The following is a 27281-nucleotide window of genomic DNA, read 5'->3' as shown; positions in this document are numbered from 1 at the left end:
AACTGGAAGATCATTTGTAAAAGAAAGTAGTAGAGCTGCTCACTACATTTCCTAAGCCAACCTYTCAAACAACATAAAAACGAAATCAAACCCAAACTCATGCTAACCAWAATTTCTGTAAGCTGCAAGAACAAGCCTCAAAAAGTACAGGGTGGATCTAGCTCAACAAGCTCAAAACTTTCAAACACAGCGTAATTAAAATCTTTTCTAGACATGCTGAGTCAATATTTGACCTAAAAGAATTAGGTACATAGACTGCTTAGTTCTAGCCTCTTGAGGCTTTCCAGAGCAGAATCTGGAGACCAACCAAGTTAATATTATTCATCCAAGTAGATGGTATAGCCACAGATGAGAGTCTATAAGAAGAAAATCAGGATAAAGGAGGTTATTAACTAAACTATTAGAAAACAACAGGCTAAGCAAGAATGGTTAGATTAACTAGCCCAAACTCTACTAGTTATCCCTGTGCAATGGCAATGTTTTCCCACTGAGTGCTGTGAGACTGCAAAGCATGTAATCGCATTCAGAATTCGGCCCAAAACCTAGGAATACAGAGTGCCACTATTTTAATACTATGTTAAATTATCACTTGGAACCTGTTTCAGTTTTATCAACGTAAAATAAASCAGTCTGTGTCTGTGAGGTAAATGAACTGTTAACTAATTTGGAGTCTTACATCCATTCACTAATGACAGGTTTAAATGTTAATAACAGACTGAAAATTAGCTTCCRAGTCTCACAGAGATGAGTAATAGCAGCACCTGCTTCCCAGAGCATGAACACATTTGATGAAAACTGTGACAAGATTTGCTTTAAAACAAAAATGCAAAATTATAAAGCCSCTGTATTTTCACAGTAGAAATATTAAGCAATGATACTTAGACTGCAGATGAGTACTTGAGAATTAAAATAAAAGCAAAAGAATTTTCAAAATAGTACATGACAACCAAGTATTAGATGCATAAGCTGTCTGTTATGAACCTCCACAAGCCCCAGAAACACCATGTTCTAYTTTTAAAGTTTCATTTGTATCAATGAAAATATGAAGCTGAAAATATTAGCTAGTCTAACAAAGTAGTTTCTTACCATCTTCAGAAGCTGTTCCTAAACAGAAGAAATAATAAAATACATGATATTCCAAACAATACTACATCTTTCAAATTCCTTTTTGARATTATCTTGGGAATCTTGACAAATTTTAACAAGTCAAGAGAGCTAAAGTTTTTATGTTCCAACTCCATAACTGAAGTAAAATTACCAAGAAAGTATCCATACTACACTGATAGCAATTTACAAGAACACAATGCACAGCACTGCCTKCCATACTTGCTACAAACACACAAAAAATTCAACTGAAAAAGTTACATCTATGAGATCAGTCAACAAAATGACATATACAGATCAAAACAGACATTAAAAATATTGTAATGCAAGCTCTTCTGGTAATATGAAACATACTATTATATATAACCTCAGAGAAAAACTGTTTCCCACACTRGACAGTGATAATTTGATAGGAACTGCCAGCAAGGAGGATTTCTCTGAAWTAAGCCTGTGATTACTCTGAAGATACACATGCATAGGATTAAGTCTTGCTCAGAGACATGGAAGAAATATGAGCTTGCTGAAATCAGATCACACTTGAACAAGTATGCCAAGCTTAACAAGGCTTGATTTTTGACAATGTGAGAATCAGACAAGCCTTTTTCCCATCAGTACCTAGRAACTGATGGGAAGCTGACTAATCAGCAGTCCTTCCTTTCAGCTCCTTTGAAACAAATCTTATTATGGAATAAAACACATAGTAGTAATGATAAAAATGTTAAAGGCCCCTAAAAAAAAATCAAATGGTACTTCCATTTTTATTTTCACTATCTATCTGCCATTTCTGCCTTGCAAGARAACTATCATGATGAAAACATCTGCTAGTGTCTTTGGCCCGCCTGAACTTAAGAGGATTTGCTGGGAAGGTTTTCTCATGTTACAGTATCTTCAAGGAACTATTTTCAAAACCTCCCTCTAAAAAATTGGTTCATTGTAAACTTTAATGCTTCTTCACAAAAATCAACTACAGTAATAGGCATGTAGGAGTGCCTCAAAGTTTTCCAGATCAAATTTGCCAGTTTGCAAAAAACCAAAACCAAACAAAAAAACCAAGCTCCCAAACCTTGAGCTACCCTTCCAAATCCAACATTCTTCCAGAGACCCAGATTGCAAGGCAGAATCCATGCAACTCCTGAGCAAGGCTAACAGATGCTCCTATTTCTCTTTCCTCTTAACTTTGTGCTACCACTGGATGGCTAAGCACTCAATGGCAGCTCAAGCCAAAAACAGAATACAGGTCACTTGTACAAAATCTATTTTATGGCCTTTATTCACCCACAGTAATTGATAATGGAATATCACAAGGTGCTAACAAAAGAAGACATAAAACATGTGGACAAGGTTAGTAGGAAAAGGAAGAATGATTAGTTCCTTGTGGTAGTGATGAGATCGGAACAGCTATACCACACAACCACAGCTGGTGAGCTGTGTTCCATCTTGCATATCATAGCTACAGATACCCTCTAGAAAAAAACCCACCCTTTTACTCTGATCAACTGCATAGCACTTCCCTTGCTGTTTTTAAGCAGAAATGTGCAACATATCATTAGCTGTGACTTCTGGTCAGAACAAGAGAAAAAASCTACAGCCCTAAGAACCTTTACTTCCGGTGACAATGTGCAAAGCTCAAGATTTAGCAAAAACAGCTATGAATAAAGCCTATTACATGTAGCCTAAGGAAGCATCATATGGAAAGAAGTGATACAGACTTCTACTATCCTCATTTCTTTAAACTAGTTTTGACATCTTCAACGTTTAAAACTAGCTCAAATTCTTTCAAGAAACATCTGTGTTTTAAATTTATTCCGGTTATAGATCTACCTTCTCTCTCTTTTCATTTCTATGAGATACATTTGCTTCTAATAAACTACTCATTCTTTGAAACATGCACAGTTAATAAATACGTGGCACAAAATATTAAGTAAGCAGCAAACTGGTTAAGTGCTTGTTAAATACTCCCAAGCAATAAATTAGAACTAGAATTAGAATTAGAACTAGAACCAGGCATCAGGCTGGGACTCTGTCACTTTATGTGAAGTACTATTTGCACACATCTGAAACAGACAATTGCTATGAGAAGCCTGATACTGAACTGCTTTGCAGTTCCTCCATGTGTTTCTAACAGCAAATTAAGAAAAAGCAAGCGCTGAAACTTACATGGAACTCTTGATAAGCTATTTTAACAGGGAGGTCATCTTTACAAATGATTTTTAATAGAATTACACTGTTTTACAGAATTTACAGGCACTTCAAATCATTGTAGAAAGGCTAGATCTTGAGAGGAAGATTTTAGGTTTCGTTTTTGCTTTTTTTAATACTTAATTATGTGGTCAAGCATGTTCTGCTCTCCCACTGCTGTTTTGTCAAGAAAAAAAAATCGACTTTACATGTAGATCTAGGGAATACACTGGAGCTAGACTAATTTAGAAAGCATGTATTTAACTAGTTAAAAAGCAGCATGCAATGATTACAGAATGGCTTTGTAATTATCAGAGGGTTTTTTTWAAAAAAGAGGAGTAATGCCAAATTTCTGATAATGTTTCTGTTGCTGATACAGACCAAACATTCACAAAATTGACAAATACARCAATAATACATTTAACAAGACATCACGATTACACAGGAGTTARTAAAAACAACATAGTAATTTGTTAATGAACAGACAAATATATTAAACATCAGTACTTTTACATAAAAGATACTTTATTAGATACTTAATAGAATTAGAGGACAGACGAAACAATTTCTTACCATCCATCTTGTCAGAAGTATCCTCTTTGTTGAAAAAGCAGGCAAAGAAACATGGAAAACTTAGTGTGTTAGAATAAAGGTGTTCACAGCAGAGTCATAAAACATTAATTGAGGAAAATACATTAATATTAAATACAGCAGACATGTTTATCTAATTAATGCATGTATAAGCTACCTTAAGCACAGTTGGTGCTGCTCAGTCCAAGGTACAAAATTACAAAAGAGGGTACAAGTACCCTGCACAGGGATTTTGATTCTCTCTGTATTTCCCAGATTTGAGAAAACCCTTACAGTAAAACATGTATAAATGGTTTTATTCTTGGTGTAAACAGTTACTGAAGCATCAGTACATATTTATGTAATTACTGAACCACATATTTATATTTCTTATGAAATTTGCTACTGAGCACGAAATCCCACCTGAGGTAAGAGACAGGAGGGGARAAAAAAGCACAATTAAGACAGAGGACAAATGAGACAAAGTTTCACTGTAGTCTAAAAACATTAAATATTTACCAGTTCAGCTGGAAGGTAGTGCATAAATATTCTGACAGTAACAATCAAAATTAAAATATTTAGCATGATATATATAAAATTACAGCTCAAGCCTCCTCAACAAGGACATTTAATACTTAAGGATGTCAAAGATAGTCAACATTTGAAATAACTAGAGAGCATCCTCCTGCTTCTAGAATAGTCTTTAAAAATTATAAACAAAGCAAGAGTTCTTCTATTAATAATGAAAAGGGAAGRGATGGGTCAACCCAATTATAGAYTRCTATGCTTATAAACTTCTGGCCTTCTGAGGCTTTTARTTTGGTAGCTGTGCAAGYAAAAGGTGGATGYTTCTCTGCAAGCCAGGATGAAAAYAAATTCAGGCTCTAGGAGACAATGTCATTTATTTTGGTACTGACTGCAACACCTAAAGTAAGTGGAAAGCATTATGGAAATATAATAATGTTGMCCAGGTCTTTTCATACCATGGTCAGCATTATCTTGACAGTTCTGTCATTTAACTTTCCATATTGGGGCTACTATAAATAAGCTCCTTAAAATGAAGAGAGGGAAGAACTTTACAAATTAGCCCATCTTCTGAAACATGGCACTTGCTCGGACTCGCACTCCATTCATTTTACMGTTACCTTTAGACAATTAACAGTAAACAATATATTGAAGCTAATCCACAGCCAGACAAGTAACAGTCACACTGTCTACATGGTATGTACCATTTAAATTACCTTACAACAGTTAAAAAACTGTTAGGAGATTGAGCCAAGATCAATCAAGCAGTACCGCTTTTGTGCGACTGTAAACAAACATTGGTCTCCTTGACTACCACTGCCCTTTCACTAGCTMCACTATGTTTTGATTTTTACTACACATCGCCAGTATTACATTATTTTGCCATTTCAGATGACCATCATACTGTTCTCCACACGTGATTGCATCTGCTGGCAAGGTAAAGCCTTCCAGCAACTCAAATCCTTCAAACAAATATGACCTGGACTTAATGCTTGTTATTCCTCTCCCCCAACCTGACTCACCCAATCAATAAATTACAAGGAGAATAAGCTATTTCTGTTATTTTACTGCATGAACCCCCTTCATTGGAAACCTCTGTGCCCTTCTCAACCCTTGCTTACAAAACTCTTGGCATGAATCAGATAGTGCTTAAAATGTTTTAAAAGCAAACCAATACTCCAATTAAGAGCTAATTTTCTCTGAGTGTCTTAAGACAACACAGCACCCTCATTTCAGCAACATAAAGAAGACATTAAAAGAGCAAGATCTCCTCTTYCTTTTCCATTTGACTTCTCTTTTCCTTCTATCACCATGCTCTGTGCCATTTTTACTTCTCTAAACACCAGCTTTGTCTGAGGTTCAAAATACGACCTGTTGCACATCAAAACACATAAGGCAATGCCCTGATCWTGGAAAATAATCATCCCACATATTTCAGTCTTTTAGGCAGTAAGGTAGGAGGAACTGAGATTTCCAGAACCATGGAATGGTTTGGGTCAGAAGGGACTTTAAGGATCACCTAGTTCCAAGCCCCCTACTGTCGGCAGGCACACCTTCCTTTGGAGCAGTKCACTCCAAGCCTGATCCAGCCTAGTCTTGAACACTGTCAGGGATGGGGCATCCACAACTTCCTGGGGAACCACCAGCATATSCCCTCCACCAAGCAGCCTCATGTCGGTGTCCACCTGCGACTCAGCAGGCTCTGCTGCCCCCTCTGTGGGCACCAGAGGGAGCCCACATCCAAAACTGCTATTCCAAGTACCAAGTATTCCTTCCAGCTGGGAATGCTCACACTCTAAGCTAACACTCAAATCAGCTCTGTTCAAACCACTTCAAGTGGGCCCCGATGACAAAAAGAATCAAGTTTTAATTTTAATAAGCACAACCAAAACCTTTGTAAACCAAAGCCTACCTGTATGCTAACATCTACCCAAATGTAACTCAAATCAGAAGAACTACATGCTTTCTTTGTCTCTTGTGATCATCTACAGCCATACTGACATTAGAACATGTCTCTCCTTGGTGATCTAGCTGGCATAGAAGCTGAGAAGAAAAAACCAGTTTTGTGAATACTGAACYGCTCTTCCCCCACTGCTATTCCTACAGAATGGATAACCTAATATAGAACAAAAACATGTTCACAGTCCTTTAGCATCCCCACTTGGTGGATACTCTAGCATCCATACCACCATTATCAAATACTTTTCTGCACTCTCACCACTTATAACACTTTCTGTGTCTAACAGCAAGSATCACTGGAGACTCTCACCTAGATTAAACATAGGCAAGTTCCATCAATGTCCTTAGGAAGACATTAATGAAYTCAGTGTTGTAGGTTATTGTGTGAAACACCTCTGTATTTCACAAGGAAGCTTCCTCTGACTGCCAGGGTACCTCTTTAGCAGTAGATGAATGAACTGATGAACTGAGAAAAACYGAAAATCAAAAGCCCTCACACATGCTGTTACGTAAAGGTACCACTCCTTCCAACACTTACTATTAGTTCCAGATTAAGACATTTAAAGAGCATAAGGATGGACACATTCTTTGCACTGGACTCTTCCAGCACAAGAAAAATAAAGCATCTGAGAAAATTTGTGACTTACGTCAGAACACCTCCTCTTTTGTCATACTCCAGTATGACAAAAGARCTAAAAACTATGACCATTTTTCAAACAGAGGAGTACTGTCCTGTAACTTTTTGATCAAGAAAATCACAAAAATATCTGAGAGCACTGCAAAGGTGCTCCCTTACCTAGGGAGGCGTAGGATCCCGGGGGCAGCCCAGCTGTTGACAGGCGCCCAGCCCCAGCTGTCTGTCCAGCAGCGTGGCGGGCTTTGGCGCCTGCAGCAGCGTTCACATCGATGTCACTGCGAGACCTCTGCAGAGTGCCCGGGCTTGGAACGCCCTTGCTGCTGCCTGAAACTGCCACAACAGAAAACAAAAAAGAAACCCAAAGAAATGAGTTGATTTGAATAAAATGAATTATATTCAAGAGGTTCATCTTCCACTACTGCAGCATGCTTGCAGAAAGCACAGAACACTACGTAGAAAAGCGTAAGTAAAGCTAATATGAAACCAAATAATACTGAGATGAAAAAGCAAACTAGACCTGGTCTTGCCATGAACTTCATATAAAGGACAGTCTGTTTTACATTAGAGTTTATCTTCATTCAGCACTGAATTTTACCATCATTTAATGCAAACTGTGTGTTCTCACMCTAGTACAAATGACATAATTCTAAACCTTTGTGTGATTTATTACATTACTGAATACTTCACAAATATAAGAAAACCCCCATCATTCCTTGAAATACTGAAGGAAGSAAATATTCCCACACTTTAGCTAAGGTAAAGCCACAGACAGGTGAGCTGAATGCATCCTCTGAAATGCCTTAAGAGTTTAATCTTGGGTATTTTCATATTCATTTTCTACTATTTACTGAATTTTAGCTATTCACATCAGTTAATTTTAACCATTGTTTTAGGGCTTCTGAACTCCCCTTATCAGTTTCAATATCCAGAAAAGAAGGACTCTCAATTACACTCCATTTGTAAAAAGCAGATCAATGATTCACTCTCCAAGAGTTACTAAGACATTATGGGAAAAGAAATTGAAGTCATTAAATTCTGAAAACTAAACACATAATTAAACTCTTTGARTTACAAATATGTGGTTTAGTTTGGCTGTTGTTTTTTATTTATGTATGTATTTAGAAAGAGCAACGGCTACATGGGAACACATGAAAGAGACAGTGAGTCTTTAATTTCCAATTGCTATAAACCCAAGTCAAGAACAGACCAAAGTATAATGTTTTGTTTCTCTGAGACTGACTGCTCCTTGACAGAACTCCAGGACATATGATCAATTAATACTGAATTATGTCAGTATACTAAACTGGAACAACTGAAACTACATAACATGTGAAGTSAGTGTGAGGCAATCTTAGTTCCAGGTACAGTTTATAGTGACATATAATATTATTTATCTTGGAAATAGGGTAAATGCTGAGACAGTCAAATTTTAAGCTACATTTAGAACTYCTAATTGAAAGAACATTAGCTGTGCACTGCACACTACATGACTACCACCTTACCTCTGCCTGCAAGACTTGCTGGGCTGGCTGCAGACCATTTAGAAGATAGAGGCCGACTGAAAAAAGTCAATAAATCTAGTAAATCTCATGCATCAGATGCAAATCTCTTTTATCACAATAAAAGAGAAGAAAATATTTTGTTCTTTCTCCCCTTCAACCTTCTCAGCATATTTTAGATAAATACTTTAAATAGAGAATKATATGAAAACCAGAATTTATAAAAATTACACCTTTATGACAAAGCACTAATCCTTCAGCTACCAACAGGAAAACTTTGCTAACCAAGTTCAGGCATTCCAGACTTGGTTACAAAAACATTTACAGTGGTCAGTATGAGCTCTTCACCACACGGCTGATCTCATAAATCAGCTGTCAAACAACAACAGTGGGAGTTACCCAAAAAGCTTTATTTAAGAAAGACATTATGTGGTGTCTGCAGTAACAAGAAAAACAGGTGTCCAACTCATAAGCCTCCTCCAGTCCCAGATGTCCCAAGAATTAAGYTACAAATTAAAAAAGGAAATGTTGAAACTTCCAAGCAGCTAGACCCCATTTCCTGTTGGAATACAGAGGCTCCCATAATTCATAAAAGGAGAAAAATCTTTTCCTCTACGTTTTCGCTCCATTTCCTTTTCACTGCAAAAGTGAGTAGTTACTGAAGCACAATCTTTCAGTCTACTCAAGTTTAACTGTGAGCCCATCCTTTGGCCTGGTTTGGAAGGGTAAAATGCAGCCAGAGAGACCAGGGAAAAACAAAADGACTAGAAGAAGAAAACGTATATAACAGCTTATTCATTGGTTGTAAATCTGATGGAGAAGGTTTGTATTTGATGARCTATTYGACTATTTCATCAATAGTMAAATTACAAGCYGATCCAGCGTCTCAGCTTTAACAAAAATAATTCCTCTAATTTCAAACCTAAAAGCAGAAAGAAAAGAGATGCCTCGTATTGTGTATTTACCCCAGCTTAGCTGCTCAACAGCAATGGAGCTCAGCACTATTGCCTAAATCCTCACAGAAAAWCACGTGTTTGCAGCTTATTCTGAATAAACCTGCTTTTCTGACATGACTAACCAGTGTTTGGAAGCTACTTTGCCTCAAGTAATTTGAGAAGGCTGAGGCAGAACTTCTGGGTGCGTCCTGTCCTTACAACTTGCACCCAGACAACTGCCAAAATCTATTGCAACTGACATTTTAAGTAAGCAGCTTCATATATGTAGGCAGAAGTCACCACATTTCTCTCTCATTCCACCATYTTCTTTAAAACAGTTCTGGATTAATGATTAATGATCTGTATGAGATGTAAGTTCAGAAGGTTAAAAATCAGAGTATCAGAACTTTAGGGAAATCATACCCATACTTCCTGATTTAGCCTACACAAGAGGAATTCAGCATCTACACTAAGAGCCAGAAATACAATTTTGGGTAACAGTAAAAAAAAAAATCCATCTGAATGCAAAGTTAGTAATAAATCAGTTAAAATTTCATTAATGTTCAATATCATCATCACTCCTGTTTATTTATTCTTTTACTCCTCATTTTTTGCACTGTAGAACTTAGATTTGTTGCAATATAGGAAGCAACATTTGAAGATTTTATTGTATTTTAATATTCTAAGTTCCCTGTAACTTAAGTTTATTACTAGTAACTCATTAACAGCACTTGGATTTTCACATGGGAAATACAGATTAATTTAATCAAGAACATTCAATCTTTGAATAAATATTTGTTTGTGGAAAATAAAAAGCTAGCAACTGCTGGCATCCCAGACAATTTTTTTTTTTTTTTTTTATAATTTTAAGTATCATAGGAAATATACGGTAAACCTCTGGTATTTAAGGCATTAGCCAAACAAGAAAAAAAAGGGAAAAAAAAGGAAAAAAAAAAAGGGAACTTCCAATATGCTATAAGCAATCTTTGCTTTCAAGTCAAAAGTGTGCAGACAAGCTCTCTGGTTTTGGTAATGAAGAATCTGAAATATTTAAAAGTTGAAGTACTTCAAGGAAGCTTTCTAGAATTTAAAGGCAAAAATCACCACATACTACTACTACTACTTCATATTTCTGCTAAAAAGCCAGCAGATTTCTTTTGCTACTGGTACCTAAGTAAACTTTAMATTTATTCAGCTCAAGATTGTCTACGCATTTTAATACACCACTGACTGCAGCACAGACCCACCCCATCCTAACTGGCATAGCTGCAAAATCCTGCAAATACATATTCATTACTGAAACACCCAAGAAAGACCCAAACCAATCTCCAAACTGAATCAATCTCATGGCTGATGTCCCTTTTTCATGCTTGCCAGTGAAAAGAAATAAAAAAGGAGCAACAACATTATAACTTTCCTAGACCCATTCAGCGCACCAGAATGCTGGACATTAATATGAACCTTGAAGATATTTTGATGTTTAAAGAAGCAGTTAAGGAATGAATATGAATATATGAATACAAACAGCGTGCTAAAATCCTGTGAGACTGCCYGTACTTACCACGTTGCTGGGGTAACACTGTCATATATCAAAACAMCATAGAAGAATTTTTTATTAAAAAGATTAGAAGCAACAAAATAAAATTGCAGCTTTTCTGTATTCAACAGATAATTTGCCTGGATAATTTGCTTTTGAGAAACCACCTGCATTTGTTTTTTGGCTCAGAAACAGTGAAGCGACCCTTACTTGAGGCTCTCCTGTGAGCTAGAGGACGACCTGTCTGACTGAGGGAGAGATGCTATACTGCCAGAATTCTTCAGGTAGGTCTGAAGGCTTCTTTGATAGGGTGGCTCCARAGAATTGTACAGAGTCTCAGCTTCACTAGGAAAGTGATTTCTAAGACCCAGATAAGCCCTGCAAAAGAATAACCACATGTAAATGCTCTGTATTTTCTTTAAAGGGTGGTGTCAGGAAGTAAAGATTACTGAATGAAGCATGGATGGGASTGAAAGGAACTGAGAATATGTAAAGCACACAACAATGCTCATCAAATCATAAAAGAAACCAGCCACATTAACTGAATTCAYCTTTTCAAAATAAGTTAACTTAAGTCTATCTTTTGAATGTCTCACATTCTCTTACCAGTTTTGTGGGGAAGCAAAAGGAACCCTTTTCTGGCCATCTCAACTGCTGCAGTTGTTCAAAGACTTAATGAATGGGGGGAGAATGATTATGCGGCAATATCAACCATTCTAACTTTTCTTTCAGCAGAACCATCAAATGCTGCACAACCATACTGACTGACTCAGCTTTCAGAATGTCTTTTCCAAAGAAACTAGGTAGTAATTCAGGACAGAAACATCAGTTTTCAACCAAACCTGTGCGCTTCTCTGTAGCCATGGATGGCACCTYACCTTGGATTAAAGCCTTCTATCACTCATTTAGCACATACAATTATTAAGAACAAAATTTATCAAAACTCACTTTCTTGCCTCCACTCTTGCTTCTGCATCAGCATCATGAATGCCCTTCTTGATTGTTTCAACCAAGACAGCTGCATGCCTAGAAGAAAGATATTCTTCATGCTATTTTGCTACTCCAAATTGTAAGAAGTAGCTTTACACTTTATTTGACATTTCACCAAGCAAAAAAACAGCTGCAATACTAGTTCTTGCCAAGATATGCATACACAAACACTTAAGCACATTGATGACATAAATGACAGCTTATTCCTTCAACGTAAAAGGATTTTAATCTACTTTTCTGACATATGACCACCTATCATAACTTTATTTAAAAATACCTTTTCTAAGACACCCACCTTCCTGAAACGGAAAAACTATTTTCACTATTATATTAATAGTAAGAAAAAGGTAAAAACTAACACCAGTAAGTTTTCTTGTTGGAAATTCAGCTCTGAAAACTTTTGTCATACAAGTTATAAACCTGAAGAGATGCTCAAAGAACAGCAAAGTACCCATGAGAACAACGTAAACATGGGAAGATAAACAAATTTTAGTTCAAGGTAAGTTTTGGGCAAGAGGTTTGATGTTTGGTTTGGGTTTTTTAGGATGGGGGTAAAGGGAGGAGGTTGTGGGTTTTGTGGGTTTTTTTAGACATTTTGGCATAAATGAAGTGATTTCTCCATTGCTCCCTTCCTCAGGATAGAAATGTGACTGTGGAACTGGATGAACTCTTCAGAGCCTTCTCTGGATCCCTTTAGTCTCCCTTTTCTTTTACCCTGTGTTTACTGTGACCAGCCTGCAGAACTGATGCACGTACTATTTCCCCATTTCTCTAGAGAAGCTACAGCGTGCCCCTACCCATTACCATTCCTAAGTCCTCCAGCCCAAGCCCACTTGCCTTCTTTTACAGAAACACACAAATTGCCTCCTTCCAGGAGAAAAGACAGATGCTTACCTGTGTATGCACTGCTCACGTGCAGGATAAGAGAGGCAGAGGGTAAGGAGAGGAGTCAACAGGAAGCCAAGGCTGGAACATATTGCTCTCCTTCCCCCTGGCACCTGAATGAGCCACATGACCTGCTGTGCTAGAAAGGCTGCCTATGCCAGAAAGGCTGTCCAACACTGAACAACATAATCCAATTAAAGGATTCAACGACAATATTTCTGTCTTAAATTACATTAGCAGCTTATTTTASGGGAAAAAGCATACTAGCCCATACCTTTCCAGTGAATGTGTTTGCCACTCTTGTAATAACAGGTCTAAAAATTCAAAGGAGCGCCTAAAAAGACAGAACAAAAGTAATAATTAAATATTCATTTCTYTAATGTGCTTGTGGAATCAACACAAACTTTATTCTTTCCCCCTGAGGGAAATAAATAAAATAAAAGTACATTTATCTGTCAAATAAGTGCATTAGTCACTTTATTGCAAAGCTAAAATACTCTGTATAGAAAGCAAACAGGAATGCTCACTAGTCTTAGACTTCAAAATAATAGATGTGGTTCAATTAACCATGTGCTTCYCAAATAATGTTATTACACAGACCCTATATTAACTGTATTAGTCCTAAAATAACAGACTTTAATGAATTTGAAATAACTGTACGAAGTCTTCATAYAGAAATAAATACTTAAGACACAATATAATATTTCTATGGCAGTGCACTTTTGTCCCAAACACTTTCCCAAACAAATTTTGTCCCAAATAAATTCTGATGCTTTTATCTGTCATTACTGAGTATGTAGCATAAAGGAAAACATGAGACCATTAGAGGGCTCTGCATATAGAAAGCACTGCAAAAGATTTGCTGGCACTATATTAATGAAGTTATGTAACTGTATTCATTATTAATTTGGGAATCTTGACAATTTAGCAAACTACCATGAGCAAAAGGCATACTTTTAAACTATGTCTGAAGCTAGATCCTGATGAAAAATCAAGCTGACAAGAGACTAGAGAGGTTTAGGTAACAATTTTCAAACATGTAGTAAACTTGATTGCCTGAAACGATCACATTTTCTGGTAATGCTGCATCTTTACCCATTTTGGAGGAACAAATTTGATTTTTAGTCTGCCCAAATCCTTTGGACACCAGCAAAGCATTGAAAGAAACCCTGAAATACTTTCCACTGTTATAACCAATCTAGTGTTTTGTTGTCTTTCCAAAAGAATGAAAGCAGTATGGAAGCAATGCCTTCACTGATGCTCACTTCAYAGTGAACAGCAACACCAAAGCCACCTATAGTCTAATGTTCCTCAGTAAAGCCACAGCATCTGAAAAGCACTGAAGCCCTTGAATTGCTCTGCAGTCAAACCTGAAGCTGTGACAGGTCAGTACAATGTGGGCTGAGGTAACACTTGTTTTGGATGCAAAGGCAGCTCAAGAATCAAAGAAAGTATTTCGGATGCTCAAAGCTGTTTCCTGCATGCACACAGCAACATCACTTTCAGGACTAGCGTTGGTCCAGAAACTCCTTTTGTGTAACTTGGTGCAGAAAATGATACTCTTTCAAAAAACACTTAAGTTTTCTCAAGAGTCAATCCAAGTCCTTGAAAAAARCAGCATGCTGGAGAWGTARATGAGTTGTTGAACATGACAACACRTGGATGCTCCGTGTCCTAGGGCAGCAGCCACTGTCTCAAGGCTAAAATTACTTCTTGTACTTTGCAGTTTACTGGGTAGCAGTTTTGTATGTTCAGAGTTAATGGTCATAAATCTTGTGTTAATTTTCAACATATGAGAACCATATTTTAAAAAGCAACAGCTATAATAGTTGTCTATTTATAATATACTCACCTTCTAACTGCAACTGATTTTGAGGTACAGTTRCTTGTTATTAAAGGTATGAGTCGTGGCACATGAGTATGCTGTGAAAAAAGGACAGAAGTTAATGAGAAAAGGATACCTGAATTCTGAATTTGTACTGTATTGATTAATTCAAACAGAATTAGCAACATAATAAAAACTGCAATCATTTAAAATGCTTACTAAAACTAAATAACAGAATACCATAAAACAAAAGATTGTGCTAYGCATGTCAGTTGATTAAAGCTATTTTCTTCCAAAAGGTCATGCAAAAACCACTTCCAATGCCATCAACRATCACATCATGATATGCAATACTTTGCTGTCAAAACTAATATAAGAAGTTCAAATGTAGCTGCCTCCTCAAAGGAGTTGAAAGCTGATGCTATTTTAGTTTCGCCATAGGAAAAAGAAATAATACATGTAGCTGTCTTAAAAATCAGGGATATAAAGCAAAAACTGAATTAATAAATATAAAAATATGGGCATTCTTACAGGRATCAGTATGATTAGTGCTACAAGGACCAAGTTTCCTTAAATGCAAAATGTCAATGATGTAATAAAAACACTCACATATAATATAAGGAAGCTTATGTATATAATCTACATGGAAACACCTAACATCCTGATGGGAAAAGAAAACTATTAAACTACCATTTAAGGTGCATAAGATGAACTTATATTAAAACCAAATGCATTCCAAAATTCAGAATTAAAGCTGCCTACTTCAGCTTATCTTAACTAATTGTAGATACAAAGTATTAAMATTTGAATTCCAAGTAAGAGYAATGTGGTTCAACAAATCTATTTTCAGCTACTTTCTTTAGTCCTTTCTTGATTAAACACCAAAGATAATATCTAAAATAGTCCCTAATACGGTGTGAAACAGTAGGCTAATTAAAAAAAAAATCCAAGAGCTTAACAAGTACAGCATTAAAGAATTCTTACTATCTCATGCATCACAGCTGCAGGATATAAACACACAGATCACCAAAAAAGCAGATAATCATCAGCTCACAGAGTACTGCCAATTTCACAATTAGGAGAGAATTAATCAAAAATTTTGGACGAGCCTAACAGTTACATTTGCTCATCCTGATACATTTTTAAACATGGTTTTAGGGGTTTTGTTTGTGTTTCGCATAGTTTGCAAATTGAAAAGAGGCATATGACTGCCAGAAAGGAACAACAGGCAAATCAGGGGTGAAAATAAAAGTTTTTTTACAGATGAAGAAGCCTGTACTTTCAAAGTCTTTGAAGCTATTGACATTGGAATTTTCAGAATCAAAGCCTCAGGCTTGCTTTCATTCAGTTTTTAAGATGGCCCACTTCATCCGCTCCTCTTCTGAAGATATAATGATGCATGCTTCCTCCCAAACCACATTGCAGATCAGTTCACTAACCTGAATCCCACCTCCTTCTGAAAAAGACTTCTGCCACCATGCCATCTCTCCATGATTCCCTCCCTGTCCCCCACCTTCTCTTTTTTTTATTCTTTTCCTGTTGTACTAAGAGTCGAGAAATCAGACTACAGTGTAAGAACTTCCTAGAGTAGAAATATGAAATCCAGTAAAGGCACAAAGATGAGATGAAGGTGTTCAAGATCACTGGTATAATACAGCCTCCCTCCTTCTGAATAGACTCACTCTACAGCACTTACACAGTAAAGCACCAGGAACTTAACTGGCTGTCACTGGAATCTGGTGGGAGTTTCTGAGCAAAACAAAGAACCAAAAAATTTCAGTAGCTTAGTTTCTAAATATTCAATTGGTCAGAGACACCCTGACCAATACTCATTTAGTCCAAAGGGGCATGGGGCTGCACTTCTGTTTGATATTTAATTCTTTTTCCACTCAAACCTCAATTTTCTGCCAGAACACCTCACATACGCCAATTTATTGACTGGGTATTTGAACATTGTAAATAGGATTTTCTTGTTTTTATGCTTTCAACCCACTATGTTAAGTCACAGCTAAGAAGAAAAGAAATTGAAACAAAATCAGGGCAACTATAGCTGCTGTGTAAGCTTCTCTTCAAACAAACTGAACCARTAAAGCCAATTTAATGTAATTGGTGAATTTCGTGCTGCTTTTCTGGCGCTTGATTTGACTCCTGTGCACAAGACAGTGTTAGTTTCTTACATGCCTGATCYTATCCTATACTACTGTAAATGGTATTGTTCTCTTTTTATGATCCTGTGTTAGGTGTGTTACTTCCTTTACTCTCAAGTCTCTGTCATCTCACAAGACAGTGGAAAAGTCTGGGGAAAAATGCCAAAGGCTTTTATCTTAGCCCCAGTGCTGTTGCAAAGGTCATGCATGCAGAGGACTCAGAGCACATTCTCAGAGGCACATACAGAGTAAGATTCCAAAAGATACTGAGGATGACAACAAAAGGTCTAAGTAATGAAAACACTTAGGTTTTCCAACAACTTACAAAATTAAAACCACTGATGAGATCATAGTAAACAGCATTAAGTAAGTGCTCAGCATTAAGAAAACCACAACTTTTAATGCAGAAACTACAAGCAACCTCCTGCTTTACGTGAAATTCAAAAATACCAGTAAAGTAACAAAAATCTAAATGTCTTGCCTCAGMCACCAGTCTGTAGAAGATGCTCAAAGAATATTCAATAAAAAAACAGTTTGTATGAGCATTGCTCTGTTCTATATTCTATAGCTTTAAGGACTCAGCTTAGAAAGTTCTTACACCTGGGGATTCCAGTCTTTATTGGATTTGTCTTTCATGAACTTGTGCTTTCTAAACTGACCCATGTATGTGTGCCTTCTTCAACATTTTCTTATTAACTCCATGGTTCCAAACTTTTTTTTGGGGTGGGGACTGTATATGTAGAAATAAATAGCTTTGTTCTGTTGTTTGGGTWTTTTTAAATCTCACTAGCTTCTTAACTACTAGCTTTGAAACTACTAGTACTACTAGTTACCCTTTGAAATATTTATATATATAACATATACATAATTGTCTTCGTCAATTAACAATTACAAAAAAAAACCCTAAGCAAAACAACCTAAACCCACAAAACCAAAAACTGTGAAAACAGACTTGCTTTTCATACCTCTTCTTCCATCTTTACTATGACAATGCTGACAAACTGGTTTCAATGATAAATATGTGTCCTCCTGTGAGAAAAATTACTTCTCCAATATGAATGATTTACAACCCTGTATTTCAGAATTGGTATTATCTCTGCCAAGAGCCACTACCTGCACACTGCTAGCAGGCAAAGTGAGAGAGGAACACCTACCCGAATAATGAACCTGATGGCTGCACACCCAGAGGTTGCCATCACTTTGGCGCTGTTGGGAACCAGGTTAAAAAGAGTAGGCACAATTGCTTCAGCGCCATGGTCAAACTTGTTTCCCAGAACAGTTGAAAGGTGGCTATTTAGAGAAAAAAAATACAACTTGTTAACAAATAAATTTCTTAGTCTTAAAATAAGTTCACTGCAGATTTTAAAGATTTATCCTTCCAAACRACAGAATTTCTCAATTTTATGATTTCCAGACACACTGAGAAGCCAAACATTAATAAATTCATTTCATAATGAAAAACAAATACCACAATTGGAAAGCCTAAATTCTCATGTCCACATAAAAGATCATTGTATTTYTGCTTTTTAACACATTTTGAGATGCATAAATCTAAAATTTTACATAAATTATTGAGATTTTCTTTTCTTTTTGAATGTAGACAAAACTACTGAACTCACCACAATTACCCAAACATAAAATGGACACCCTTGTCTGTTAAAGGTTATGTTTTCAGTTTTAACAAAYATAAAAACACAGACAACACACAGTTATTTAACTGTCCATTGGTGACACCAAATGCTTTTTTCRTGCAGAGAGACTATATAAAAAGTATTTGTAGCCAGCAGCAAATGACACATCAAATATATCAAAGTTCTAGGGATCAAGGAAAATTCCAGGTTGTCTCATCTGCCTGGATGAGAACATTTGCAGAGTACTTTTACATTACTCCTGGCTTCATGTTAGGAAAGGTTACTTTCTCTCAAAGTCTTGATTTCCTTGGAAAGGACAGTTGTATGCTTCAACATTTCCCCTTGGTCTGTTCAGTCAGGAGACCACAATAGCAAGGGTGAACTCCGTGGTGTTCCTGTTTCAGATGACCACTGAAAATCTGTGGTTACCTTTATGTCTTTCCAGAGGATAAAAAAGTAATGGAAAACATGGAAATGGGAAAGATTACTCTGGCTTTCTCCTCTGCCCTTGAATTTAAAGGTGAAGATCTCATTTCAGCTAAACCACAGATTCTAAAATTATCATGTCTCTTGCCCAAAGAGACAACCCTGTAAGTGTTCAAGGCCAGGCTGGATGGGGCTTTGAGCAATCTGGCCTTGTGCAAGGTACCCCTGCACTGCCAGGGGAGTTGGAACTAGATGATCTTTACGGTGCCTTCCAAGCCAAACCCATCCCATGGTTCCATGAAAGGTATTACCTCACCAAAATGCTCTGTGTGCAAACCACTACAGGGCTATTCATGTTGTCTTTACAAGAAGGCCCAGTAAAGTTCTGTGCCAATCACCCAAGCATAAGTGATCCTAAGATTAGTCCCCAATATTATTCACAGCAGTCTGTACTAAGTACTCAGTGCAATGATGGTAACTGGTTATTCACATACAATCTGTTACAGCATTATCAATTACATGTACTGCCTAAGAGAGCAAATTCCTTTAAGCATTTCTTTTCCTTTGTGGCTTCAGATTCTGACTTGACTCTTTATCAGTCACAGCGTACAGCAGTCCAACAAGATCGTCTCTCCTGCAACACTGATAAAGCACCTCAAAATCAAGGCCATGCTAACATCCAGCAAGGTACACAAAGGCACATGAACTCTACTTACGCTACAGTAATGCAGGCTTCTCGAACCACCTGTGATCTGAGATCCTTGGCTGACAGCTTGAAAGCACCATCCAACAGCCGTAAATGCTGGAAAAACCCATCGTACTGTGCAGCTCCAGCAACAAGCAAGGATCGAACTTTCTTCAGCTAAAAAAATTAATGTGTTTGGGTTAGGACACTGCCAATGTGCATGTCAATATAAAACCAAAAGAATAGCTTCACTATGCAAAAAATATGTAGGTATGCCTTTAAAGCATAATTTTTAAAATATATGGCAGTAATTTAAAAAACTGTAAAAAAAATCTGTTATTTAAACTCTAGAGCTAAAAAGAAAAAATCCCAGAACCCAGAACACAAATACATAATTCTGTTCACCTGTTCAYAAATACGAAGATGCCAAGAAATGTGATAAAAATATACATGTTACATACACATAAACATTTTAACCCTGCAAATGAACCTTTTCCTAGCCTCAAGAGGTACTAATGCTAGCAGTTAACCTGTAGAATATATTATTTTGCACAAATGCCAAACTGAAACATAGATGATGGCTTTTAGATAAGCCTTCACTTAAATGTCAGCAAAAATGCATTTCAGCTTATTAAAAATATTTGCTCAAACTTACTTGGTATACAGATTCAAGGTTTAAAAAACAAAATRAAAATTTCTTCAATTATCTGGGGTGTAATTACTTCAAGAAAAAAAAACATTTAAAATGTCTGCTTGCCTATGTTTTATGATACACCCACCCAAACCTGAAACCAGATAAAGAGTTTACCGCATTAGTTCGCTGATCCCAATCATGTTTGTCATCTGAGAGAATTTCCCTGATTTTGTTCAACGTTTCTTCAAGTTCTCGACTAGAATAGATCTGATTAAAAAAAAAATCAGAAATTTTATATTGTTAATATCCCAGATAATGTGATAAAGCAAAATAGCTTGATAAGAGTGAATATACAATTCTAATCCTGAAATTCTTCCCCCCGCCAAAGTTCCAAGGAACTGTGTAAGAGTTGTAAATGGGCCTTTTAAAACCAATCTGTAAGGATATCACTTATAGTAGTGAATATTCATTAAAAAACATGCTGAAGAATCAATATTTTCCTCAAGATACTACCTTTGTGATGAGGTAGTCACATCTGCAATTTCATTAACTCCATTAAAAAAAAAATAGTTCAATAGGAGCTTAGGTTTTAGACAATCTGCTGCAATATTATTGCAACAAAATTTCATTTCCAYAGTCACCATATCATAATGAAATTCAACCAACATTTTAACTCATTGCAACTCTTTTGGGGCTGGGACCCTCTGAGGAACTAACCAGGCTGCGAGAATGATAAAATCAAAATTTTTCTGAAAAACTAAACTAAAGGCTTCCATAGCTTCTCTATGTATTACAACCTTAGGACTAATGYTTATTAACATACACAGACATTAAATAAATAAAAGGAGCCCCCTCTAGTCAGAGCTCTTACACAGTAAGGCAATCAACAYTGAAGTCAAAACCATCTAATCATGCAACAGTCACTATGTGGTTATTAATCAATTAATGTTTTTATTGATAACAGCACAGGTACAAAAACAGATTTCTAAAGAACAAAAGACCTACTCATGAAAATATGTTATTGTCAAATAAACTGACTTCCCTTCTACTCTCCTGGACACAAGTGACAGTGTGTTTTTTAACTGTTTCCAAGGCATACACAAAATGTAAAGGCTCTTTTTCCTCCAGATTGAGAACAAGTTTAAGAGGACATGAAGCAAATTACAAAGCAGAAACTTCATCTGGCCAGGGTTTTTTTTTTCAAAAATCATTATTTTCAGCTAAACATATCCAGTTTTCTGGATCAGAAGTTTTTTTACATAATCACATTGAGGAAAACTCAGTGGCCCATACAGAAGCACCTGGGGCCACCTGAGACACACTGAAGACACATGGCTGGCAGATACGGGTCAGGACTCAGAGGAAAGTCATACCTTCCTACAGTGAAAGCAGAGGCCAGCATGATTACTTATAAAGCACTTAAACAGCAGGGCCTGATGCTCCCGCATTATTTAAGTACAAGACATAATTTTTGTATGTGCAAGAGCACACAGAGGAAACAAGGAAACAGTGGTTAGGACACCTTGCTTTGCATGAATTGCTTAACAGCTTTGTCTCCTGAACATAGTGTTCTGGCATGTATATATGCATCTTTCATCTTTCTGAGRAAATCATGGAATGTCTTTGTTCTGTTCTGCAGTTAAGCTGAATGATTATTTTCTTTAAAATACCTTAATTTTCCAGGCATCTTCAAATTACTATAAGGGTTATTCCAAATGCAGTTTACTTTTCCAGTTTCCTGAGCATATCAAATTAATTTAACTTAAAGAAGATATGGAACCTTATCTCTATTGACATCTATTTCTTTTTCCAACRCTTTAAGAGAATATAGTTATGGAGRCGTGTATATTTCATGCTGGAATATGGAGGAGGTGAAAGACATCAAAGTTCTAAAACAGCTGCATACTGGGGTTCCAAAATAAACAGGATACAAACCTTTCCAGAAAAGGTGAATTAGTASACCCAGACCAGCTTCACTATAAGGTGGAAAATGATTTCTGAATATWCTTTACCAACAAAACTGAGATTTTTATTACCACACAGCTGTGTGAGCTCCTCCAGGATACACTGTGGAAGCAGGTTTGCAGTTCTATACAGAAAACAGGACTGCATCCATAAAAACCAGAAAGCTATTGTTCATTATTACTGTTTTCTTCACTGGAAGTCACTAAACATGTGATGTATAACTTACTTAAAATAAACAAGTGACTTAATAAAAAGAGATGGTTCAAGTGTAACAGACTTTTTACTCCACTGCCCACAAAACTGAACATGAGTTTTGTATCACCATTTAATATATTTAATATATTTTGTATCACCATTTAATGTATGCTGGCAGCCTATTAATAGTTGTTACACAACCCTAGTTTACTCCAATACTAATGCTGTAAGCAGTATGTCTGTAAAAAAAAGGAAGTATTACATGTGTCTTAATTAATTAAATTTTATCAAATTTAATTTCAATTATGAAAGAAAATTTTTGTTTTTCTTGAAAAGTGTAAGGGACTTGTCACTGGTTAAATCAAGATGCAGATTCATATTATGGTGTCACTTAATGTCATCAGAATTCGTTACATGATTCAACCTCTTCAGGATCTCCCTTCACCATAATCCACCTTCACCTGTCTCCTGCTCAGCTGAGAGCTTTAACATACAGAAAGCTCATCCTACAAGAGGAAAGGCAAAAATTTCTCTGGAAATTCAGAAATTTCTCTGTGAACTTACCATAAAGAAGTGACGTGCAACAAGAGGGGAAAGAAGGATGCCACCTTTCGGTGGCATCTAACTGAGGACAGACAGTTCAATGYACACTCATAACTCAGTCTGAAGTCCTGGTCAAGGTACAAAAATCTTTTGCAAGCTGTTTTAATGAGAAAATCCCGAAAATAGGACTTCTTTGTTGTCAGCCTCTGTGTCATGAGAGACCATGCTGCACAGTATWGTTACTGCTGCAAGACTAAAATATGCTGGACAATAGACAAATATAGAAACAACCTGTACAAYAGGTTTATGTCCAGTCTATCAGCATTTCTAAGCAAAGAATTTAATTTTTTCTTTAATTATCTGGCACAAGTAGAACTCGACTTTCAAACTGGCATTGCAATGAAGAATTTAATAAATGGTATAATTTTATCTTGTCATGAAATGAAAATTGTAATTCCACTGAAAAATCCTGTATTTTCAAAGTTGTCCATGCCTACTTTAATTTCACAGGAATAAAGGACAACATTTTAATAATTTCTTTTTTCCCTGCCTTGATTAATTATACTTTTAGGAGGCCAAGATTAAATTATTCATTCAGCCAATGACATAATGCATTTTTTGCTCACAAGTTCCCACATCAGACTTCTATAAAGAGAACTGCACTTGTTTTGAAACAAATTTTAGCTATTAATGCGAGTTACTCCTAATAACCCGAACACAGAATTTTCTTCAGTTTCAGCAAAGGCTGAAGTTGTAAAAACTGTATGGTTGTAATGTTTTTTATGGAAGCACAATCCTGTCATTGCAGTACTTCTCTTTCTGGCACACAGATGCATCAGACTACATCTAAAAATYACCCATCTTCTTCATAAACTGCTGCTGTCCATTAGAGGGCAACATACACATCATTAAGGGTAAGTGCAACATCAAAGACAGAAAAATTAAAAGCTCAAACACAAACAAGTATAATAACTATACAGATGGAAAGTATTTTCAGTATGGGGATTAAAAACTAGGTACAAGTAAACAATATGACATTCCWTAAAAAAGCTGAGCAGTCATATGAACAGCTTAGTGGAAAGTCASATCTAACATTTCAAGAATGACTTACAACACACCCACGCTGTAAGTAACCTCAATTTATTTGATTAATTCAGATAGGCTTAATCTTGATCCAGAACTGGATCTGGTTTTCTATAAAGTTTCCCTTCTTTCAGTGAAGCCACTACTCAACCCCATAAATGTTAAAGAAAACAGAGGACAGAGGAATGGGTACAATAATGCACAAACAACTCTCTCCATGCTGTCCTTTGCTTTTAGGATAATTTGGCMAAGTCCAGGTCATAAGCATTCTTTCTTCACAAGTCTAACAGAGAAACTTCCAACTTCCTTAGTAACTGGTCTCAGAACATCGAATCTGCCTTGCTTTTTGGGGGCATATTTTGTGGGGGTTTTTTTTATTTTTGAAAAGATCTTTGGTTTTTTGAAAGACCAGAGATTGTCCACAAAGCATCAAGTTGGACAGGAAGTCATTATTCCTAAGGATGCTTAAAAAAAAATCACATTTTTTCTTGCATGCTCATCCATGAAACAAACAGGTAATTTTGGAGACAGTCACACATTTCTCTCCTGACTCCTCATCTCAACTCAAGGGCTAACGACAAGTGTCCTTTTCCTCCATCTCTTGCAATTTAGAGAATGACCTTCCTTCCTAAGCCGTTCAGCAGTCAGACAGAAAATAACATGTGTTGGTCCATGTCATGTCGTCACCCCACTTTTGTTCTTGCAGTGTTACCAGCCAGCCTGACTAATTACAGAACACTGCTTGGGACTGCAAATAGTAAGGCACTAAACTACAAGCATCACATTCTCTGTTCTCTGGAATATGGCTCTGTTCWATATAACAGGGATAAACAATATTAAGAGCTGCATGTTTTTGTTCTCCAAAGAATTCTTAACACAGTCTGAAGAGGCAAAGAAACATAAAGCTCTTATAGTGTAAGACAAAGACTCCCTTGATGTGACAGGGATCATTGGAGGTTGAGCACTCCTTCATGAAAGCAGACAGTATTGCTGCCTGCAGAAGCAGATCCRACAAATAACTCTGCTTGGGAAATAAAAACAGGACAAAAATACACATCAAGAAAAGAGAATCTTACAAAATCCTTCTGCCATTTGGGAACTACGGCTTATTGAGTTTTTGCTTGCGTTCAACACCTCAGCTGCCCAAGGAAAACTTATTCAAAACAGGCCTTGTAAGCTACACGCATATTAAATGACTCAACTATGTGAAAATACCAAATACATACAATTCCCACAGTTAAAGAATAGAAATTAAAATCTGWTCTTTTAATTAAGAACTCAGAATCCAACAAGTTCATTAGTATGAAAATAGGGCACTATATTTTTTTTTAAAATACTGTTTAAAAGAGGACATGTATACCAGACACATCATTACAATTTAGGCACATTTGAAAACACAATCCTTGCTTTTTTAATTATTTGCCTGTATTATTACTCCTTGATTACCTGTTGAAATGGCAGCCCCAAATTTTCCAAATGTCATGTTAATCTTTTTCTTATTAAAACATAATTATTTTCTCCAGCTCCCCAGAAAAGTTTAAAAAAAAGCAATAAGGAATTTTAGCCAAAACACAATGTGGTAATGATTAGAAGGACAGTATAGAAAATGTGGCACTTTTTCTGGTAACTAACTGGAAGAATAAAGAGCTTTCCATGCAGATTCTACCATCAGTAAGAAAGGGAAGTAATGATGCTTGCTTAGAACACTGTAAAATTAGGTAAGTTTTCAAAGCAGGCTAACACATTATTGCAAATAACATATTTCTGAATAGAAACATGGATATAGAGAGCATCTTACCTGTACAGTAGGAACATCTGTAAATGCCTTAATAAAATCATCCTCATCCACAGCTCCAGCTCCTCCTTCTTTAGAGGAACCTAAATAAATGTAAAATACTGTTAAAGAGGATGTAACATGCATGAAGGTTTTAAAACTGGCATAAACATCTTTCACCATACCTACTTTCAAACACTTAATACAACTTTAAAAAATCCTGAATTTTTGTGTAGAATTGTATGTGTGTAGAAACACAAGACCTTGAACTCTGAGTTCAACGTAAGAAAAACTGACCATTTCTTTCCCAAAAATGAAGCAATTTTTTCCCAAAAACCCAAGCAATTGCCAATTTGACAAATTTAATGRTTTCATAATTTTTATTTTTGTGTCTAACTGGAACCATGTTTCATGTAACAATCCCCTTGCAGTTATTTGCATTAAATTCTGAGACCCTGATAATAAAAACGTTCTAAGACAAGCACAGAATTTCAAATTATTTACCAAAGCAAGAGCTATTAATCACTAAATGGAATTGCTCAGGATGAATTTTCACCTTAACATATGTTACCTCAAGTAAGTTCGAGGGTTGTTTGTTGTCTTTYCCAGTACTCTCACATGGAACTAAAAAATATTAGGTACTACTTTCTTAGTCTTAAGGTTACAAGAACTTCAACAATGAAAAAAAAAAGACACAGTGAGGAGGATCTGTATTGAAGCAGAWTCTGCACTTCACTGACCTTGTTTTCAGACCACTCATGATGCAACTATTCTTACRTGACAACCAAAGATGCTCAGCAAAAGGACCAGGGAAAAATACTGACAGATAATCTGCTCGTTTTACACTGGTATATGGCTGAAAATGTCATTATGATCTTGGGTAGAGACTAATACMACTACAAGCAAGAAAACAACTTGAAAACTGTCTGGATTTTGCTTTCCTCCAAAAACYCAGATAACCAAGAAAGCCCCTTTTTAAAAGAAATTTACTCAAGTTTTCTACTAAATCAAAGAACAAGGTCATTAAGCCCAGGCTACACTACAAGCCTACAACTCCAAGTACAAGGTGAAGCTTGGCAGAATCCTCCAAGTATCTTCTATAATTGCATCAGGAAGCTAATATGACAAAACATATTAACCACATGAAGAGAATCAGTCCAGCTGAACATTTCCTTCTTGGGAGGAAAATCATAATCCCTTATGGTAAATGAGTACTTGGGAACAAGTGTCTCTTTCAGAGTGAGTCCAAGCAGATAAATGGCAGAATATCCTCCCTAATTGGCAGAGTGCAGCTGAAATGGAGGCCTCACACAGAGACGACGTATATTTTACTAACTACAGAACAAATAAACACCATAAAGAAAAAGCATTTAAGAGGYTGAGTGGTCAATGAGAACAAAAAGCTAGGAATTTTTGATAAATCAAATTCTTGGTGGCTGCAYTCCTTTTAAAAAGACACTTCATGGTTTACAATCCCTAATCTCCTAATTATAGYGAAGCAAATTATGTCTGCTGTGTTTGCATACATATGCAGTTTGGAAGTGTGAGAGTGCA

The 27281-nt window shown here is 36.4% G+C and overlaps 1 protein-coding gene across 12 annotated transcripts in view; it reads right to left on the bottom strand.

Annotated features, from left to right (window-relative positions):
* The window catches only part of CLASP2 (cytoplasmic linker associated protein 2), a 145838-nt gene that overhangs the window by 47763 nt on the left and 70794 nt on the right, over window positions 1–27281 (bottom strand). For 6 of the 12 annotated variants that reach the window (XM_057377112.1, XM_057377115.1, XM_057377116.1 and 3 more), the window contains exons 9-20: window positions 25752–25831; window positions 20342–20434; window positions 19565–19710; window positions 17946–18081; window positions 14672–14742; window positions 13094–13153; window positions 11893–11970; window positions 11155–11322; window positions 8476–8531; window positions 7133–7303; window positions 3856–3879; window positions 1087–1104 (exon numbers count right to left, since the gene is read on the bottom strand). In XM_057377112.1, coding sequence (XP_057233095.1) covers window positions 1087–1104; window positions 3856–3879; window positions 7133–7303; window positions 8476–8531; window positions 11155–11322; window positions 11893–11970; window positions 13094–13153; window positions 14672–14742; window positions 17946–18081; window positions 19565–19710; window positions 20342–20434; window positions 25752–25831 — 1101 coding nt within the window. The remainder of the gene's footprint in view (window positions 1–1086; window positions 1105–3855; window positions 3880–7132; window positions 7304–8475; window positions 8532–11154; window positions 11323–11892; window positions 11971–13093; window positions 13154–14671; window positions 14743–17945; window positions 18082–19564; window positions 19711–20341; window positions 20435–25751; window positions 25832–27281) is intronic. The other 6 variants (XM_057377114.1, XM_057377124.1, XM_057377117.1 and 3 more) reach the window with 2 other exon arrangements.

The sequence above is a fragment of the Malurus melanocephalus genome, unplaced genomic scaffold (assembly GCF_030028575.1).
Source record: "Malurus melanocephalus ecotype Western Australia unplaced genomic scaffold, MMel_1.1 scaffold_300, whole genome shotgun sequence".
NCBI lineage: Eukaryota > Metazoa > Chordata > Aves > Passeriformes > Maluridae > Malurus > Malurus melanocephalus.
This window is presented reverse-complemented; position numbering and strand designations above follow the sequence as displayed.